Source organism: Trematomus bernacchii, unplaced genomic scaffold (genome assembly GCF_902827165.1).
Source record: "Trematomus bernacchii unplaced genomic scaffold, fTreBer1.1, whole genome shotgun sequence".
Classification (NCBI taxonomy): Eukaryota; Metazoa; Chordata; class Actinopteri; order Perciformes; family Nototheniidae; genus Trematomus; species Trematomus bernacchii.
The window spans coordinates 3,723,076-3,744,242 of record NW_022988043.1 but is presented as its reverse complement, the minus strand read 5'-3'; the positions used below and the strand labels follow the sequence as shown (position 1 = coordinate 3,744,242).

General features: G+C 43.7%; 1 protein-coding gene across 8 annotated transcripts in view; it reads left to right on the top strand.

Annotated features, from left to right (window-relative positions):
* Positions 1 to 21,167, top strand: part of pbx3b (pre-B-cell leukemia homeobox 3b) — a 57,255-nt gene that overhangs the window by 28,143 nt on the left and 7,945 nt on the right. For 5 of the 8 annotated variants that reach the window (XM_034117633.1, XM_034117634.1, XM_034117630.1 and 2 more), the window contains exons 3-5: positions 16,396 to 16,637; positions 17,635 to 17,825; positions 18,856 to 18,991. In XM_034117633.1, the coding sequence (XP_033973524.1) occupies positions 16,396 to 16,637; positions 17,635 to 17,825; positions 18,856 to 18,991 (569 nt within the window). Of the gene's footprint in view, positions 1 to 16,395; positions 16,638 to 17,634; positions 17,826 to 18,855; positions 18,992 to 19,732; positions 19,763 to 21,167 lie in introns of all 8 variants that reach the window. The other 3 variants (XM_034117631.1, XM_034117627.1, XM_034117628.1) reach the window with 1 other exon arrangement.

Below are 21,167 nucleotides of genomic sequence, written 5' to 3'. Positions count from 1 at the left end.
GTGCTTTTCCATGCTTGCCTTGATGAATTTCCGCTTCTTTCTGCTCCTGTTGCTTTCAATTACACTCTTATTCACAATCCTAATTGATATGCCAGTCTCAGTAGATGAACCATGGACTTTTTACAGTCCATTTTTCTATTCTTAGACTAACGTTTCCCCATGACAAAATGAGACTCTGGATATCACAGATGTGAATTTCTTAGCCCTTTGTTTTTCTTCCGACGTGATTTAACAACATTATAATTATGCGTTGCTTGATTGGAAACATTTAAATATGAAATGCTTTTAATCTATCCCATTTATTCTCTCAAGGGGCCCTGTAGAAGATGATCTTTTTGTAATTCTTTTGGACCTTTTCGTAGGCCCTCTGCCGGTTTAGGCTCGCACAATCGCCGCGTCCTTTCAAGCATTGCATACTTTTTCTTTCTTTTTTTTCAGGGAAGGACTTTTAAGCTAACAGGGAATGTAAGTGAGTTGAGGAGGCATCCAACTGTGATATTACATTAACCCATAGTGCTTGGCCATGTCTGTCAGGGACTACAGAATAAAGAGAACATGCTCTGCTCTACTCTTTAGCCTTCACAAGTGCTATTAGAATTAATGAGGATTTATAGTAAGATAAAATACGCTCTCATTGCTCCTGAATTCTGAATAGCAGTTCATATTCCACCACCAAAATCTAAATGAGGCTCATTGGTGATGCATACACAACCATAGTATTATGATTAGTGTTTGCATTATATTATATATTGCATTGCTTTTCATTCCTCTTGTACTCAAGATATCGCCTTCTGCTATGATATGCACTCACACTGGATATGTAATAAAATCTTTTAATCAGAGCTCAATGGGCATGTTATGTTGCTCAGCCATTCAATAAGCAACCACTCTGCTGTCACACTCAGAGGCCCTTAGCTTCCCCTTTATGTATAACACGAGCAGGAAGCCACTGAGTGCTTGGGTAACAGTACCTGCACACCAGTGAGGCTCCTCACCAGCACGGGGGAGATGCCGCTAACAGTGACAAGGTCAGCATGTTCTACAGGCGCCGCACATACATTCCTCAATAGTAATATAATAATATAAATGAGGCTGTGTTAGCTGTAAACTCACAGCATGTGGCCTGTAAGCTAAAGGGTAACTGTGCAAACAGCAACGCCTCCAAATCTCCTCCTGAGCAGGTTCTGACTTGTCTTCAGATTGAAAGATAGAGCTATATCCTGTATGAAAGTTTTTACAAAATTCAAGAAATCTTATCCAATTTGGTTTAAATGCGATATATAAACAGAAGTTGCTGTTTTTGTTTCCATGATAAATGTGACAGAATGCAGTTTATTTGTAACATTAGCATGTATCTGGAGGCTCAACCGGATTTGTTGAGCGTACAGTTTTAAGTGGGAGCAGCAGGGTTTGTGTTGTTAGGGGCATCCTTGTATCTACAGTGGTGTTTACTCACATTGGCAATTAATTATTAATGCAGAAGCACTGAGAGGTTACAGTGATATGGCGCTCAGGCTTTCCAAGCACTGTCTATATATGAACAGTCAACACAGTGAGAGCTTCAAAGGAGCACTCTGAAATGTTTCAGACTCTCATGGAGAAAGCTTATTACAGTTGAAATGTTTTTCTAGGAGCCCCAGATATTCTTTGTGAATGCTGGAAAATATGGAGTATTTTTTGTTTGTCTATATCAAGAGACATGCGAACAAAGAGACAGTCAGCATTTGCAGCTTTACTTGGCGTGAGTACTGCAGTTCACAAGCAAGAACTTGTTTGTGCGAAAAAAATTGTTTTTGCAACAAAAAAACGGTGAAGATTCGACGTAGAGCAAAGAAGCAGGACTCCATTTACCGGTCCAAGAATTATCTTTTTTTGAAATGCAACTCATCACACGAGACATGTGCACGGTGCGAAGCTAATACATTTTCCCCATTAATTTCAGAGATGTAATGTCCAAGTAGACGCAGGCTGTGAGTGTTTTAATAATACGGCCAGAGATAAACATCTATTGGCAATCTGCTCTTTTTCGAGGCGTCTTTGTTGCCCGCAGAGCCTTCCTGATGACACCTCTGTGGATCTGCTAATGGAGGACGACCTGTAAGGCTATCCCCTGGCCTTTGTCTGACCCCTTTGTGGAGCTGAATTCTTCAGATGTTTGCAGGATCAAGTCACTTAATCTGTAGCACAGACTAGGGCCAGAAAAAAGAGGACAGGGAGAGCAAGGTAAGGGAGGGGGGGTTAGCAGACAAGCGCCTCACTCTGTCTGAGGGCAGAGCATTCAGCGTGCAGGGTAAAGAACTGCAAATGTCTGCCTGTTCTGTTATGCACCATTGTTTCATACAGAGCTCGAAATAGACAGAAACAGTGTAGCAGCAAGCTCTGGCAGGCGGTGCGTTTTATTACCGCGAGACCATAGACTTAGACATTAGTGAATATGGCTCATTAAATGGCATGGAATGTTACCATTTTACATAATTCCTCCTGTATCGTTGTTGTAAATGAAATCCTGTTTCTGTCTCTGACTGCACTCCACTCACTCTACTGCCATTACAGCTTTCCCATCAGACCCTAGCACTCCTTGAAAGCAGCTATCTATAATTTCAGGTCTGTGTCACACACAAAAAGCAGGCTCTACCAGCCCTAATGGTGCTGGCGTGGTTGATGTGGAAAGGATGTAGCGCAAATAGGAGGAAATCTGAAGAAATATTTGAGAATTAGGCAATGATGTATTCAGATGGTTGGAGAGACTATGGGTGGGCAACACATATAAATAATGTATGTGGCGGGCCTCCTAAACGTAAGCTGGAATTTTCCGCCGCACTTTTTGTTCTCAATCACCTTGATGAAACAATCCCCAAGCAATGGCTGCGTGAATGAGACCACTGACAAGCTGATTTTCCACCCCTGGCATGAGGCTGCTTTCTCCACTTAATGTTCTCCGATAAAGTGTAGCACAGAAGTAAACTAGAGGAGCCTCCACTCCTGACACATGTGACAGTATTTGCATCAATTATGCAGTCTACGGCTGCGGCAGGAGGGAGCGGGAGAGAGAGGGGAGGAGATAGGAGAGAAAAGGTTTGTGACAAGATGCAGAGGCAGAAATGAGAATTTCTCTTTTAAATGCATTCTTTAGAAAATAACATTCAAGATCATTTACATGAAAGAGGCTGCAGCGGCAAAGCTGCGACAAAGTCTGCGAAGCCTTTTGAAACTAAAGACTTTGGCAAACAGAGTACAGTATAATGGAGAGCTCTTTGTCTCCTCTGTATTCACTGTACGCCGAATATCTACCCTGAAGAGCAGTGGAGGAGACAGGGAAGTAAGGAGAGAGACCGGTATAGAGTTGAGAGGAGGCTTGAGTATCTTATTGCTAAATGCAGCTAAAGAAATAGGGTGTGCTCAGAAAATAAACATTGCTCTGCAAGCTGGACTGAGAGAACACACTCTAAGCTTCTTTAAATTACGAATACAAAATAGGATGTTTTTTAAGCAAAATCCAGATGCAGACAAAAAAAAGCTGCATTTGAAGATATCTTGCCTAACAATAGTTTCCAGAAACGTGCGTGAAAAACAATATTAGCAAATCCATGCGGTTATTATTCCATTAAATGCACAGTAGCAGAGGGAGATGCCTGCGTATTGGCAGAGGGAACAAACTTTTAAACCGTGTCCCAGTTTCCAACAGACTCCAACATTTCATTTCACTGTGTCCAACCCTATTTCACATCCTATTTAAGTACACTTACAAATCTGCTGTGCCATGGTTTCTACCCTCTCATACCCATGTGTATCCACACTAGCACCACACACACACCTCCACACACACACACAGTCACATCACCAGGCCTGTCACTGCCTTTTATCCATCGTCAACCTTCAGCTGTATGGTTTATCCGTAGTGACACTATAGCAAAGTGCTTGACTGCTTTTTGCCAACAGACTGCAACACTTTAACTGTACTTAGTCATGCATCATTATGGCAGAATCAAAGCGGTGTGTCTGGGAACGCCTGCAGATGGTGGAGGCTGAACCATTTGGAAAGGAAGCCTCTGTGACAATGATGCTTATTGCATGAGTAAGTGTGTATGGACACAGGAGTGTATCTGTGCTGAATATAAGAGGACAAAAAAACAGTGTTAATAAAAAGGGGTCACTGCGGCTAATCCAACAGGCTTGACAAAACACTCTGAGTGCAGGATCTGTTTGTGAGATATGATATATGAAATCTACATGCAAGTCTTTGTTGGAAGGATACTTTTATGTGTGTATTGATCAGTCATTGTTTACTCCAATCGATGCCGACTTTGTGAAATGCACCCTCTTCTCTGTTCTTCATAGAGATTTAACCCTCTTCGCGTCGCATTTCAGCGCTTTGTTCTCCCCTTCAAACCTCCCTTCAGCTGAAAATGTGATAGCATTACTGTCACTTGTCACTTTCTCTTTATTTCAACAGATGACAAAGCTTTTACATTCAGTATTCTGCTCCACACATGGGTATTTTCAACAGATCTCTTATGCTATTGAAAGATAAATGTTAACTTCATTCAATAGAAACCTCATTCAAGGTTCATTCAAAGCCTGACTTCTTTATTCTTTAAGGAAATGAAGAAACCATTAACAAAATATTCACTCACGGAGAAAGAGAATCTTATCTTTATTCCGCATGACCATGCAGAGCCATATTCCTTTTGACATCATTATGTAAAACCAATTTCTCTTTCATATCATTTCCGCTGTGCTGCATTACCACATCTATACACTCGCCATTCTTTATTACAAAGTAGGTGGCCTAGAGGAAAATATATGCATTCGTTCCCTATGGCATAAAATATGCATATAGGTGCCTCATTTCATCTCCAATCTGTGTTATTCCTTTAAAAATTCACCGCTGCCTGCAGTCCCTCTTTAATATTTAATTTGACAACTTTTTAATCTGTCTTTGTGCGATGATGAAGTAATAGTCAGCTGTCACAGAAATGATTGAATTATTCAATAGTATAGAAGTGACTCATAGGTTGTAGGATTCATTATTTGTTTTGCCTCTGCTCTAACGTGAGCTTGAGGGAAAGAATATCCTTTCACACACTAATTTATCTTCCATCTTTATTCATCTTTCCTCCCAGGCCCCCCCACACAAGGCAGAGCTATGTATAACATTCATGCATCGTTCATACTTTGTTTACTAGCTTTTAGTTTGAAGCAGATCAAAAAACCACAGCGTGTTGGTGGTGTATTTAAAAGACACAGCGTTTAATTGTGTATCCATGCTCTTCCAAAGCCCTTCACTTATTAGTGGGAACCACAGCCCAATGATAATTACACCCCATCTTTTCTTAGCTCTTCTGATCTTTAATGATCACAGATTATCCATCACAGCAGCGAAATAATTAGCGGGAATGTCTCATGAACGAGCCACCGACAGATGCTCCGACACCCACAAGGTGAACGCCGGCGACCTCTCTCCTCAGGAAAGGTGACCAGGAAAGAATTGTTGTGGAAAACAAAACAAATAGATAATGGAGCGACTTAAGTGAATGTTGCAGCAGATGAATGATCGGCTCGTGCTAACTGTGTAGCACCACCTCTACCAGGCTCTCTGGCAATCTGGCCATATTGGGCCCCCACTGTGGAACAGCATGGCACTGGGAGTTGTGGTGGCCAGTCCCCCCCATACCCCCAGGCTGCCTCTACCTTTGGTATGCTGCTCAAGGTTAAAGGCATCCCAGTTGGGTGTTTAACTGTGTTGTGCTCCGATCCAAATGGCTTTTTTTGACACTATCTTCTCTGTGGAAAGTGAACCTGAAAAACTATACAAAATCTTTGGAGCATTTTTACATCCTCCAAGTAGATCCTAGTTCACTATTCCAGCTGTAATATTTCTACAGCGGACCTTTAAATCCCCACACCGCCGTAATGCTCTCGTAAAGTAGCAAGGGTAAGTGATTTGAACCGTTTTACTGTGAGGATCTGCTGTTTGCCGTACACGTGCAGCTTCTGCTGACATTCATTTTGAAACCACTCGCAGCACTTGCGACTCAGAGTAACAATGCTGAGGGAAAAGTGCCTGCTGAGCTCTACAGTGAATATACCTCTGACCCAGACCGAGGAAAGGGAGATTTATGAAATCCACATGTTTAATACATTTCATTTTGTCCAAGGGATTTGTATTGCTTACCACAGTATTTTAGGCTAGAAACACTCTGTATAGTCACAGCTTGTATTGTCTGAGGAGAATAAACCCTGTCTGCTTCTGGCTGCTGAAGATTTGTTTTATAGCACCTCCTTTTGCCTAACACACATCAGCCATGCTCTGGCTGAGGTATTGCATTTTATTGTGCTGAGGTGTTAGGTGTACACACCCTTAATCTTTAATGCATAATCCCTTGAAAATCCGCTACATAAATGAAAAAGATAACCCTCATATCAGTGGGGTGACAGAAAAAAAGATAGCTAGGTAATTTAATAAAGGATTGACGCTGGCCCGGTGTGATACGGTGTGTGACCTCTGTGTATTCATTGTGTAGCAGGGAGCAGGTGAGCCACCGCTTGCATATTAGTAGTTCTTCCCCTCCTGAAAAACCCATCCCCCGAATGTAACATTAGCGGTGACAAACAGAATGCACCATATGGATTAAAGCGCAGGGAGAGTAGTCACTGAAATATTTGCTTTCCCAAAGTGTTGACACAGTATGAAAAAAAGGAGAACCACGGCTGTGCTTTCCCGCTGTAATCAGGCAGCAGTTATCGCAGCGAAGTGTTTGCCTACCTAATGGTGTTTCCATTTTGTGTGAGTCTGTGTCATCGGCTTCCCATTTGGAGCTCAGGCAAGAAAGGATCTGCCTTCTCATAAAGTAAGTGCCGGCCCTGCGAGGCTCAGTGTTTGTTCTGTCGTTGCAAATCAACAAAAAGACAAACTGATGAAGCGATTGAGAGATAGGAGTCTTTTTAAAAACATCATAACGTGGTCAGTCACTGCTGCAGGAGGCGTGAGGTTCGTTTAGCAGCTGACCACATCAAGTCATAAATACTCCTCCAGGGGAACGCTTGTTTTACATCAAAAATGCACTTGAGTGTAATGTTGACAGATATAGCTTGTGACGAGTGATAGTCAGAATGTATGAGCGCCTATTATGCCGCTGTCAACCTCTGGTGCCAGACTGAAAATAAGCAGTTCACCTCTGTTTTCATTCAGGAGAGTGCAGCAGACAGCACCGGCTTCTCTGCTGTATTTATTGACTTGTTTTACTAGCCTGAAACAGGGTGCTTTTATACGGGCCTGCTCAGTCTTAAGACTCTCCAGACATTTACATTATTCCTGACTGAGTTACACGCGCGTATAAAGGCGCACGTCCGCAGGCTAGGTTAGATATATGCTCCCTTTTCCACCTCTCTTTCTCTCTTACATTCATACACACTCATGCACCATTTTATTACCCCTCCATTTTAGATATTGTTACACTGTACTTTACTTCTATTACTGCTTCATATTCCGAACATGGAATATTTCTTGGTTGTGTAAGTGTGTATTCATGCTAGTTAAATGGATTTCTGTACTTCACATGAAAAAAAAAAAATAATACTGCATTAAAAAAACACATTTTCCCGTATATGCCAAAGCTGATCCAGTTGTATTAAAGCATATATTTCAGGAGGCTCTAAAAATCATCTTTCGCTGACTAATCTGCACAACTGCAGCGGAAGATAATGAATGCCAGCACGAGAGTCACAGCCAACACTATGATACCCCCCCAATCCCCCATCCAGCCTAAACCTCCAGCAGTATTTAGATGATATTTCATTTTTAGAATAAACCTCTTTTCTCTCCCACTGTGAAGATATTGAACTCGTTCACACAGATGTCATCTTAACCAAAGCTTATTAAAAAGATGGACATCAAAGTTGTGGGTGCACATTTATCTTATAGCACTCTAATTGGCCACCACAGGCAAGAGAACAACTAACTCCAAAATAGGAGGCGTCGAGTGGTCTGGCTAAAGAAGAGGATGTCTAAAGACCTCTCAGTGGATTCATTGCCAATAAATTCTCTGGAATGAAAGCAGGGCTTTTCTGGGGGGTATGGAATTTCGCAAATACATTATGAAATGTGATATGCTGAATTAACTGAACACTTATGGCCACAGGGTTTGATTTCTTTGTTCTGCCATGTTTTGTGGCTACATCGTCCCGTGCCTGACCTGCAACTTCAATGTTTGCTTGACATGAGGCAATGCACTGTGAAAAGGTCATACGGCGCAGCAGCCATGACTGAACCCGATATTTTATTCTGCTTACTCCATATTTTACACTGCATTGTTTTGGATAAACCTTTGGCCACAGTAAATAAACCTGATTCTTCAGCCAGAGTCACTCTTGACTGCTACTCCATCAAATGCCACACACGCTGGCCTGAGGTGAATAATGTATTATGTTTTCCACTCAAGTGGGCAATAAAAACACAAAAACAAAGTCATTAATTGCCCACATACAGTAACCAAATGCCATCAAGAGCCTGTGCTCTCATTAACCTGGCACCTAATTATCTGCCTCCAGTCTGAGTCCTGACAAGCCCCACCATCTGAACCCTCGGCTCGGTTGTGTTGTGTTGTGTTGTGTCAGCACTCGCCAACCGCAGCCAAGGCACCATTAGGTACAGAGAAGACAAAAGCTTCTTGCAGCAAAGGTTCCCTCTGCACGCGCCGCCACAATGTTCCTCCTGTTAATGCCTTCCCTTCCAATTAAATCTGCAACTGTTAATTATTGTAATTATGAGAGTGAGCTCCCAGCTTCACCAATCCCCCACCCCCCCCCCAACATCCTCCCAGCCCTCCCTCGTCGGTGTGCGGAGACGCTACGGGAGCTGTTGTGTTGCTTCAGTAGCGCCTCGTCTCTGCTCCAGTGAAGCCCTGGCAGGGAATTGGATGCGGAGGGGGACTCGGTACACATGACAGGGGTGACGTGAGGGAGATTGCACGGTTCATCTTGGATAACTGGGCGAGCAAGTCACAGCCCATGGCCACGCCTCCAGTCTAACTCATTAAATGGTGTGTAAAGTACATGCTGGGAATAATTAGCACCAAATAACCTTTTTTTGCTTCATTGTTCGCGGGGTATCACACAACAATAAAAAAAGGTGAAGTATCATCTGCAGGTGTTCAATAAAATGATTGAGCTGGTCAAATGAAATGAGGGAGACGATATTCTCCCTCTGATCATTCCCTTGCTTTGAAAACGCCCTCCATTCTTATGGTAATGCAAGACTCTATTCTTGCCATGTTTCTTTGAGAGACACTTGCGATGGATCCGAAGTGATGTGTTGAGTATAAGGATAAGGAGAGCTGAAAAAGAGTGGATGGCAGGCCGGCTGCCTGTTAAGTCTCTGCGTGTCTCAACATCCTCTTTGGCCTGCTTCTGTCACAAGCTGTTGTTTGGCCCGGGCCTGATCTGCACAGCCACTCCTTGCACTGTGCAGACCTAGCATAACCTGCAACATCAGGCTCAGGATGCTTGCAGAAACAGCACTCTTGTTCAACCTTAGACGCAGGAATGATTTTGTAAGCTTTAGCAGTCCTCACCCTCGAAGAATCAGCACGTCAAGCACAGTCTTAGTCCCGTATAACCTCAGTCCTTATACGCTAGCACAGCTAGCAAAGGATTGTGGCTTTACAGTTTGGAGCTGAATTCTCTTCTATAAAAGACACTGAAGGAAAGAGCAGCTCCTTTTGCTTCAGGCAATGCAGCCTTTTCGTGGATACACTGCAAAATCTAAATGATGGACTGTCAACTCTCGTGCAGAAATGCCACTGCAAAGAATAATCTCTCTGGCAGTGGATCATGTTTGGCTGTATGCTACCAATGCCATTTATTTGTTTATGCGTGCATGTAGCCTTCACACACACACATGCAGACATGAGCGTATGCACATGCCCACATATCACGCAGGCTGAAGGAAACACACAAATACAGAACACATACACAAACTGCTTCAAGCCTAAATCCTTTCTTTGGGAGCATACAGAGAAATATATGGGATTAATAACATGAATAGCATTATTTTTTCACCTCTAGCCTTTAAAATAATGCATGCTTGGCTTGCTGTCTGGATGAAGTTTTGCCTGTGTATTGGCCTGGTTATCGGTGTGTACAAGACCTGCTGTGTGACCTGGTTTCATGCAATCTCCATCTTCTAATTAGGAGGCTGCAGAAAGGCTGGAAAGAGAGGAGGAGTGATTAGTTGCCTTTGGGTATTTCATAAGTGGCTTTCAGTGCCACATTTGCATTATTTGCTTGGGGTCTGAATAACAAATCAGCCTACCTTTGCAGCAAATTGGGGCTAGCAGCTAAAGACCATCAGTACATGAAATATAAAATGAAAGTGAAGAAAATAAATAAGCAAAACATCTAACACAATACAGGGGGTAAAATGAAATATTGAGACACAATAACTGTCTCCAACGTTCCAAGTTTACCTCCAGCACGGATATTAATATATGCTATAATTCCTCTATTGAGTTTTCCTATATGTTCTTCTTAGATTTGTGATGCCCGGCTGTAGAACACACAAGCGTCTCAGTGATTGCGGCTCATTCTGTGACTAGCAAACCATGTGAACCATGTGAGCCCCGTGTTGGAGCCCCATGCTGTATGTGTCCTGTAGGGTCAGTCAGTGTGCTGATCTGTAGCGGAGGTCCTGTCCACTCATTTGGCCAGTCTCCCCAACCGCTGCGTGCGGCCGCTACCGCCAGGCCTGGTCAGCCATCACTACACCACTTGGCCGTTTGCCCACATTGAGACTTAAAGGGCACGGAACAAAGCGGGCACTCCACATATAAACACACATTGCACACACATGCACGCATGATCACAGCGAGTGACAGTGGCTCTTGTTTACCCAGCCCTCTTACCCTCCCTCACTCTCCTTTCATCCTCTCCCCTCTAGTCTGTCATGTTGTGTGTCACTTCCCACAAATGTCACTGCCACCATGGGACAGTGATTAATTTTGGTGTGCTTGGCAAAATGTCTTCAAGATGTTTGTTTGGGTTGTCTTGTCCCACCCCCTTCACCCACCCCCGCTTGTCTTGGAGTCGTGGGTCGAGAGTGGCGACCCCCCCCCCCCTCCGTCTTCACCCCTCGCCCTCACTGTCACAGCCGCCTCTTATGGAAGGGGGGGGGTCAATCATCATCGAGGGACAAAGGCTACCTGAACTGACAGAGATCTTCTTTTCTGAACAGAGCCACTCCCCTCCACCACCTCCATGCCGCTGTCTGTTTAGTGTGTGCTGGTGGTGTATGATGGGAGAAGTCTTGACCTAGCACTGAGGGGCTGTAACACTTCACTGTCAGCGCGGCTGATTAGCTTATCACTCACCGCACTGGGAGGAAATACATCATCATTCTAGACAGGGATTCCCCAGTTTAGGGCCAATTCCCTGCCTCCTTTTACTCTGCATTTAATCACCAGACGCTCCGTCCCCTCCAGTATTTCTGCCTCACCTTAGTGGCTTCAGAGAACTTTCGTCCTTTCAGGTTTGAAACAAAATCAGAACACTTACATTATGTTTGTAAAAGCACTTTTCGGTAAGATAGGATAGGCTTGAGGCTCTTTCTTGTAGGAATACTGATTTCTTTCTGGGTGCAGGAAATGCAAAATGAGCCATCTTCCCAAATGATTCCTTTCATCTCACTCAACAAAGAAAGTGAAACACAAAGTGGCAAATGTGCTTTGGCTTCCCCACAGTGCAGTATCAGGTATGGTAATTACTCTGCCATTAACATTGGGAATAGTTAATGTGTATTAATGTGTTAATGGCATGTTAATTACTGTACATGTTAGAGCGAGCCCGCAGGCATTCTCTCAGATTCTTTGTGCCATGTGGATGTAGGCCAAGCTTAAAAAAGCCTTTAAGAACGTCGATGAAAGAGGATCCTTATGTTTCATTTGTCAGAACAAAAGATTTTCAATGGTAATTTGATCCAGCTCCCCGCTTCTGGAGCTGAAAGTCACTGATCCAGGCGCCACGACAAAGGAGATGATATGAAGTCAAAGGAGACGTGGAACGCGGCAGTAGTGACACTGGCCTCTTTGTGAAATGGATACTCTAAGCCCTCTGTAGTCTCTAGTGTGTTGCTTTGGCAGCAGGTTTTAATAACACGGTGGATTAGAAGCCTTGGATCCTGAGTGCCAAGCCAGAGTTAAAGCTCACCTTGGACGATCCTCAGTTACAGGCTAGATGCCACGGTCCTCCTCCTCCTCCTCCTCCTCCTCCACCTACTCCTCTGTGCCGGCTTTCTGCTCACACCGTCTACTTCCCGGCTTTAAGAGAGATGACCTTTGCAAATATTGACAGAAAATAAATTCTGTTTCGATTAGTTAGCTTTGGGAGACCTTTGCGGATCAATGCAATTAGATGAACAGAGTGTCGATATGTGGCCGGAGCATGTGCACCGGACAGGGTTCCTTGTAATGAACAGGAAGTTTTGGAAACAATGGTGGAAGTAACAGAGACATAGTGTGTTTTTGTCAAACACAGTTAAACACACAATTTACCGCAATACACATGCTGCAAGAAGCAACCTTGAAGCACCTCACAAAAGCATTGAGAAATTGCAACAACGAAAAGGATATCTCTGGATTTAGCTGCAGAAAAAGCGCTGCTCTTCCAGTGCATTGTCTGGCATCTGACAGTGCATTCAGTGCAGCAGAATGAGGTGCAGAAGCCCAGAGCCAGCCCTTCCCTCTTCAGCAGGCCACATTAACCCAGCAGGGCTCTGCCTTTATGGCTCTCCTGCTCACACTTCAGTGATGAGAGTAAACAAGCAGCGGGCCAAAGGTCAGCTAAACCCACAGAATAAAAGAGGGCACAGGGGGGGAAAAGAGGTGGGAGGAAAGGAGAGCGGCCCGAGGCAGTGCTCAGATCACTGTCAGGTCTTCAAGCAGGGAATGATGTACGAGACAACAGCCCAGAACCGGAAATGATTATAAACAGAGAACAGGGCAGAGTATATGAGAGAAAAGGGCTGCATTGTCTTTATCTGTCAAATTTGTTACTTCCTCGGATCTGATACGGATGGTGAAACCTGTAAAAAATGAAAAGAAGAACCACCACTGACTGATAGGGATGGATTAATCACAGTGTCTCCTTTTGTCTCAGCCACAGAGGAGAAATGAGGAACAATCATATAGGCAAGTGCTTTTTCCCCAGCTACCCCACCTGTATTGTTGAATGACAAATGAGGCAGATTAAGGACATGTTACATTATTATAACAATTTCAGGATTTTTTTGCCCTTTCTTTTACATCATTAAATTCGTTCTGGTAATTAAGTGAGCTGGCATCATTAGAGTTATGTGAAATAACCAGACCATATATAGATTTTTCATTCTTAAGTTCCAATTGCTTGCAGGCTTTACCAAGGTGACACGACTCTCGCACTTTCCCTTTGCACTGAGATTAATCCCACTTTGACTGTGGAGGTGGATTAAAGCTAAACTCGGGTGCCCAAACTTGTTTTAATACCCATATCATCAGACAAAAACAGGATAAAGATTTGAGCAGGCAAGCGGCATGGCAGTGCTAGAATGTGACTGTGGCTTTGCAAGTTACTATACAGATTTGTCAACCACACAGCAAATTAAAGATATTATCTCGCTCAAGCCTATTTTGTGGAAGTCGTGTGATGATGCCAAGCTTAGACATTGAATCCCCAATCTTCAGCTGCACCAACAAAGGCTCACAGCGAGATACGCTGCACCTGTTTTTAAAATTGTTTATTTTTTCTGTAGGCTATGTGTTCTCATTTTTCAAATGTTAAGTATTTGTGTGCTTAAGTCAGACGCGCCATCCCTCCCATCATGTGTGTTATGAATGGCCAGCCGAAGCCGCTGTGGCACCAATACACCCTGGTGGACTCCTGCAGGGCCGTCTGCTTCTCAGGACAGCACAGTAATCATTTTTATCCTGCTGATTTCCCAAATAGAAATGGACATGTATGATAAAAATGTCACGGCCACTCCGCATGTCAGCGGACTAACAGGATTACATGTCACTTTCTAATGTCTCGCTCTGTTTTCCTTTGCCGTGAATGGCCACATTATTGCACACAGGAACTTTGAGGTAATATATGGTAAGAGACTAGTAGCTCTTTATGGCCTGTGATTATTTAGTTTGAATGAAACCGGTGATTTATGCCCATTTAGCTGAAAAGCCCTGTAAATTCCCCCAGCTGCATTTCCCCTGGATATAGACTGAGTGGAGTGAAAGTGACAACTGGGTTTGGTGTGGAAATGTACGCTGCGTCCCAGAGTTATATTTAATATACCTGACATGAAAAACATGCCTACCTACTTACCACCACCCGCAGCACAAAGGAAAGTGCAGCCTGCTGAGCTTGAGTTGAATCAGAGAGTGGGAGTAAATACTGAATTAGGAAAATATGAACTGTAGTGGCAGACAATCCACCAGCTATTAGAGCCGACTTGAGATATGTGGCCAGGCATCTGGTCAGTCAACATTTGAATCATGTGCCATTTGGTTTTCCTGCTGCACAAACTGGAATAGAAACAGTGGAGCCTGTCCAGAACGAGAGCTTTGGGTGGAGTAGCGCAGATGCAGTGTGATGTGGATGAGGGTTAGTGGAGCAGCGGCATATTGTCCACATGGATGGCTTGGCTCTGCAAGCCTGATGGAGCCTTGTCCAGCATCTCAATGTCTCCAACACAAATAGCCACATTCATCCACTCCTCTCACACCATTACACCGAAAAGACTCTAAGCCAGCCGATCCATAAATAGAGGCACATTTGTTTTTCTGTGGCACCGCAGTCGAATGAACACCAACACATCTGAGGAGTGGCTACAATATGATGTGTTTCCTAATTAGGTTTTATTCAGGAATGTGTTTATAATAATGACAGAACAAATAAAAGATTTTTCTCTCTCTAGTATTTCCTCCTGCGGATGGTTTACAGGGTCAGTCGGTCAAAGCGTGGTAAAAGGGCTCCTCTGATTGCATGCCTACTGGCTGACACAATAGAGCCACTAATCTTCTTATTTAGAATCCAATGGCTGGCCATATCTTAATGAAGCTGTAATGAGCTGTTGAAAATCCCTGAATTGCGGGAGGGATTATTGAATTGAAACAACTCTGGTAATCATAACGTTTCGAGTAGCCACTCAGTATTTACTGCCCATTGAGCCACATTTCTATCCACTTATTAGAGTGGATTGCTCAAGCTTGTTTTTGTTGTAATTCTGACCCGCAGTGCTCTTTTGTTTGTTTATTCTCTGTAAAGCCTGGCTTTGCGGTTGCATTGCCAGTGCTTCGAGGTGTGCTAGTATCTGCTGGGTGATTACGACTGGCTGACAGACCGGCATACAGAGAACCAGAGGAAATAAACAGCAGGGTCTGAGTCTGAGAGAGGGAGCAGCATTCATGAATGAGCAGTTAACACAAAATTGACTCCGCACTCATGTTGATGTAAGATGTTTACTTCAGCTGCACATTCGTATTACTCCTTAAAATATGGCAACATCTGGATTGCAAAAATAATAGAAATTCAAACCTTATAAGCGTATAGAAATGAGGTTCCTTTTTGAGTTCCCAGCATTCACTGTGTCAAAGACAGAGACACTCACTAGAGGTACAGTTTCTGTTTAGCATCCTTTCGCAGAGCAGAAGTGCCACTTCACCATTGAGCATTTGTCAGTTTATGGATGTTGCTGTCATGTCAGCCTTCCCGTACACACAGTGTGCAGCGCAGTGTGTAAATAAAAGAGAACAGGCAAAGACATGGGCGACAGGAATACAGCACATACACAGGAGGCACCAGTTCATACCTGCAGGGGAAACATCCACGATAACAGACTGCGTGACTACTACACTCCTAATTACGCTTAACAATTTGACCCTATTTAATTGTTTCAATAGGAATATTTGTTTCTGTTAGAAAAATATCACTCGTCACCGGCTTGAGCTTCAATATCAGGATACATGTATTTATTATCCTTGCAAGAATGGAAGTAGTACAAGAGAGGGGGTATCACAGTCACAAGATGCATGGATACCGGTTCAAAGCAGTATACAATGTTTAGTTTAGATTAACTAAGACCCACGTCAGAAATGATCATGCTTGTCACATGTCTATCTCCATAGAGGCTGAATCATCATGTTAATCATTGTCACATAGCTATCATATGCCTAAAACAGTGTGTCCTGACGCTCTTCCAGGTGATCATACTGTACATCCTGTTGCGTACACAGCTACAGTTGGGCCTTTGTTATCATCTGCTACTCTGAAAGAGTACATTCAGTATTTTCCCAACGGTTTCATTTTTGCAAATCTCATTGTCCCTGAATTGCAGTAGTTGACCATCTGTCTCTGTTCTGTGTGTTGCTACAGGTCTCAGCATCCGTGGTTCCCAGGAGGAAGACCCCCCGGATCCCCAGCTCATGCGTTTAGACAACATGTTGCTGGCAGAGGGCGTGGCGGGACCAGAGAAAGGCGGCGGATCGGCAGCCTCCGCCGCTGCAGCAGCAGCCGCCGGGGGGGCCGCCGACAGCTCCATCGAACATTCCGACTACAGAGCCAAACTCACCCAGATCCGACAGATCTACCACACGGAGCTGGAGAAATACGAACAGGTGAGGAGGAGATGCAACTCTAAGGTTCAAATCGTACCCATGATTTAGTTTTTTCCTTGAATACCAAACTGCTTCATGCACTATTCCCAAGAATAAGGAGAATAACAATGTTGTTCCTTTTTCATCAATAAAAGGTAAAATAACTATGTTCTCAGTTATTAGACATGTCATAGTCCGTTCAAATGGACCTATTGAGTTGTACTTTATGCTTCACATCCCTTCAGAACAGCGTATTCCTGGCATTAGCAGGAACATTGCAGAGAAGATGCATGATGGGGTTCAATATGTCGTCTGCATAGAAAAAAATGGCAGTATTATTCACTGTGTTGTAGCTGATTATAGAGATCCAAAGGAGAGCTTGAGTCATCTGTGTTAAATGAAAGTATGATCAGCTCCTTCACCTAGCACTTTGAGCCTGCCATTAAACACAAGCATTATGGGGTGGGGGGGGGGGGGGGGGGGGGGGGGTAGAAGGTGTAACAGTGATGCCTCAGCAAGCCAGTGAGGTAAATTAGACTAATTTACTCCGTGCTCTCTGAGAGAGGAGGTGGGTACGTGGGGGCACACTACACTTCGCCTGGAGTAAATGCATCTTTCTTAAGGGTGTTTCCAGGTTTTAATTATCTAAATGTAAATACTTAACGAATTTTACTCAGAGTAATGAGCTAAAGTGTGCACTACGTAAATGAGTTATTCTAATTAATCATGTATGAACTACTGGTTTAACGAAAAGCTGTTTAAATTCACCTTGCATTAGGGCCAAGCCAAATTGCAAATCTGCATTTTTATTCAAAGATAACTTCACCTATTGTGTCATCAAAGTGAACAGTGCACTCTGTTGATGCTTTGAACAAAAAACAGCTTGTGTGAAATATATCCCTAAATGAAAAATGTACACAACTTTAGAATATCAGTTAAAGAGCTTTTATAAGTTCACTTCTGGGACGTTTAGAGAACTCACGTTGGCCGCACTTTGTGTCTCTCTGTCACTTGGCAGGCGTGTAACGAATTTACTACCCATGTGATGAACCTGCTGAGGGAACAGTCTCGCACGCGGCCCATCTCTCCCAAAGAGATTGAGCGCATGGTGGGAATCATCCACCGTAAATTCAGCTCCATCCAGATGCAGCTGAAGCAGAGCACCTGTGAGGCTGTCATGATCCTGCGCTCCAGATTCCTTGATGCCAGGTCAGTGGATTGTGTAGTGTATAAATATATCTATATGTGTGTGTGTCTATGTGTGAGTATTTATATCTAGAAACTTGTATTGCATTTGTACGACCCAAATAGGCAAATCCAGTGGGCGAGGTCACTTTTTGGCTGTGTGCAGTTCGGAAGTTTGTTTTTCTTCCCTCTTTTCTGGCACAGCACACAGTATGAGCACTGCAAAGATGCATGATTTTAATTATGTCCATGTTCCATGTATTATCCATTTTCAAGACAATCATGGCCCAACACCTGAGAACAGTTAAGCCCAAATGAAACGGGGGGCGAGTCATGTGTAATGGATGGAGGGGAGGTCATCAGCAGGTGTTTAGGATTACTCTAATCACTAACAGTGTGGTGCATTGTGGGCGCTCTGCGAGGAGCGGCACAAGTCCTGGCTAAACAAGCCAAGTGGAAGCACATTTCGCTTGCCCACTGCCTGTGTGAAGCGCAGTAAACAAGGCAAAATAAGCAAATGCTCAACAACATGATAAGTAGTGCCCTTGGGAGGGAAGGGGACCCAGATCTAGTTAGAGTTTTCTTGTTTCTACTGGAGATCCCCGGGGCTGTGGCACTTCAGGAACAATGTTCAACTGTGCATGCCGTGATTTCTATAATGTACCGAGATGCACTCCGACTGGGCTTTGCGCTCCATCACAAAGCCCACCCATCCGCTGCACTAAACTCTACACATTACACGCTTGGACTGGAGATTGGAGACCAACAGACCAAATTAAACATTGTATGTGTTTTGTGACTGTGTGTGTGTGTTTGTTTGTGTGTGCGTGCGCTTGTCACTTTATTGGTTGGAGTCTGTTCTTCTGTGTGTTGACGAGACTCTTGAAGCAGGACACAATATTCTGCTCCTGAGGGCCCTTAGAGCCCATTCCTCATTATTTTCACCATTTATGTGCGAGATTGATTGTGCAATTTGTGCGATCCAAATGGATGAGTTAATGCTGGTCCGCTAATAGGCTTCCTTGGCCTTTCTCTGTTTCTGCTCCCCACTCAGGCGGAAAAGGCGAAACTTCAGCAAACAGGCGACGGAAATTTTGAACGAATATTTCTACTCGCACCTCAGCAACCCGTACCCGAGCGAGGAGGCTAAAGAGGAGCTGGCCAAGAAGTGCAGCATCACAGTTTCCCAGGTGGGTAGTTCTCATCTAACAGTAGCTGCTGGGTAATCAGGGTGGGAAAGGCTAGAGCCTAGAGGGATAGTTACCGTAGGTCACACCACCAAAACACAATGTCCTTAGCTAACCTTGACATTGTGGCTTCCTAATGATGCTTCAGTCAAGGCTGGTCCCAGTCAGTCAGAGCAGGGCCACAGGGAGGGGAGGCCTATATCATCTTGGCCTCAATCAAAGCACTATGCTGTCCTTCCTTACGCTGGGTCCCCTGCCATTTTTCCCTCTCATTCCCATCCACCATGTGTGCTCTATCTGTTGCCTGGTCAGCCGCTCAGGTCATAAGCCAGGAAAAAGAAATGGCACCATCCATTACTTTAAGAAAAGCAGTAAAAGTCTGGTGCTTCAAAACACTAGATGATCCTGGCTATTTATTTGTATGTTTGTGACCTTGCAGGACTCTGCTAATTCACAGTTATATTGAAGTTATAATTGGGTAAACCTGAAGGCAATATCTCTCACACCTCCCCCCCTCACATCTAGAGTATTATTATCCTGTGCTCTCTTTTTCTGCTATGATTGTGACTACTATCTAGATTTTTTTTATACTCTACTGTTCTATGTCGTCCTCATGAGACATATCACAGAAACATGAATCTATACAATAATCTGCAGTGTTTTTTCTGTGTTGGGAGGGGGTGTTTATTGAGTGTAGTCATGAAGAGTCAGATACTGTAAAAGCCCATTCTTTTTTGCCTTCAGGGGGTGGGAAGCACCATCACAGTATCACAGGTATGTCATAACTTCTCCTGATCCACTGTTTTCATTTTTTTGACTTCCTTTGTTTCTGTATGTAATAGCCTCACAGTTTTCCACTGCACAGAACCTCCCTCCCTCACCCTACTGGATCATGCTAATGTTATCATGAATTACAGTAATTCAAGTGTAAATATACATTTCTTTAAACGAGTGGATATTCAGCATTTACATCCCACCACAAGAACACAGACTATTTTTGATTGAATCATATTTTTTAAGCTACACCCATGTTATCACCATATTATGTGTGTACAAATGTCTCACATGAAATTGTACTTTTTGGCTATTGTTTACCACATGGTTTATTTATTTTGTTTGATTTAGAGAGTCGATTAATTGTGTGGTCTTTTGTATCTTCAAACTGCGCTCTGAGGTTATTTACCCCCAGCCTGCTCCGTGATTGCTGTGTGCTTTATAGCAGTTAAAGAAATGGCCACCGACCCTCACAAATGGAGCTCCACTCTGTTTCCTGAGTGCCTCGCGAAAAACATGCCACCGTTCCAGTTCCCATGAGAACAAATCAGTCTATGCAGAAATTAGAGGGCTTTTAAAAATTCACTTGAACTCATCTCAGGCCCCATTAGCGGCATACTCCTCGACCGGTGGAGGCCACGGCAGAGCTTCTTATTGACTTATTCTTAGTGCTTTGGCTCATTTTAAGTGAGTAACAAAGTCGGAGGCTCGACATGATGCCGAGTGCGCCGTAAGTGTGTTATCCCTCACCGTGCCCCGGCCTTTCAGGGGCGCAAACCGCTCGCTGTGGCCACTCTGAGGGCACTGCTAAGTAATTTTTCAAACACCCACAAAATCCTTTTTCTTTTTGTAGGCTTTGTTTATTGCACAAGCAGTTCATTATCCTTCCTTAATGGTATGCCAATATTAGTCCGCAGCTATGCTCGATACATCATCGCTGACGAAACACCCCGCATCATTTCAGCAGGGATCATTTAAAATGCAAGTGTTGCATGTTTCCTGAGAGCAAAGCCTCTTTACCTCAGGAGATCCCTGCAGTTTAAATCCAGTGTTTAAGATGTGTCAAAAATGCTGCGGGAATAACTTTAAACTGAAAAAGAAAAATGTCAACGAGTCTGATTTGATTAATCCTGAACACTGAATGTACAATGAGCTATTGACATTGTCACAATTGCCCAAGTGGCTCTTTAAATGCAGGATGCAGTCTTATTCCCTCTGTCACCCTGCATGCACTGTGCTGGGCTCCTGAATAAAGGCATCTGATTGGATGGCTGTGGTTCGTGTCAGGGTTTATTGAGGTCATATTTGATATAATGTGCGGGAATGGTTCAACATTTAACAGTTTCCTGTGCAGAGACTCATTGCTCACATTTTTCTTCTGAGTGACACTTTTCAATATTTCAAA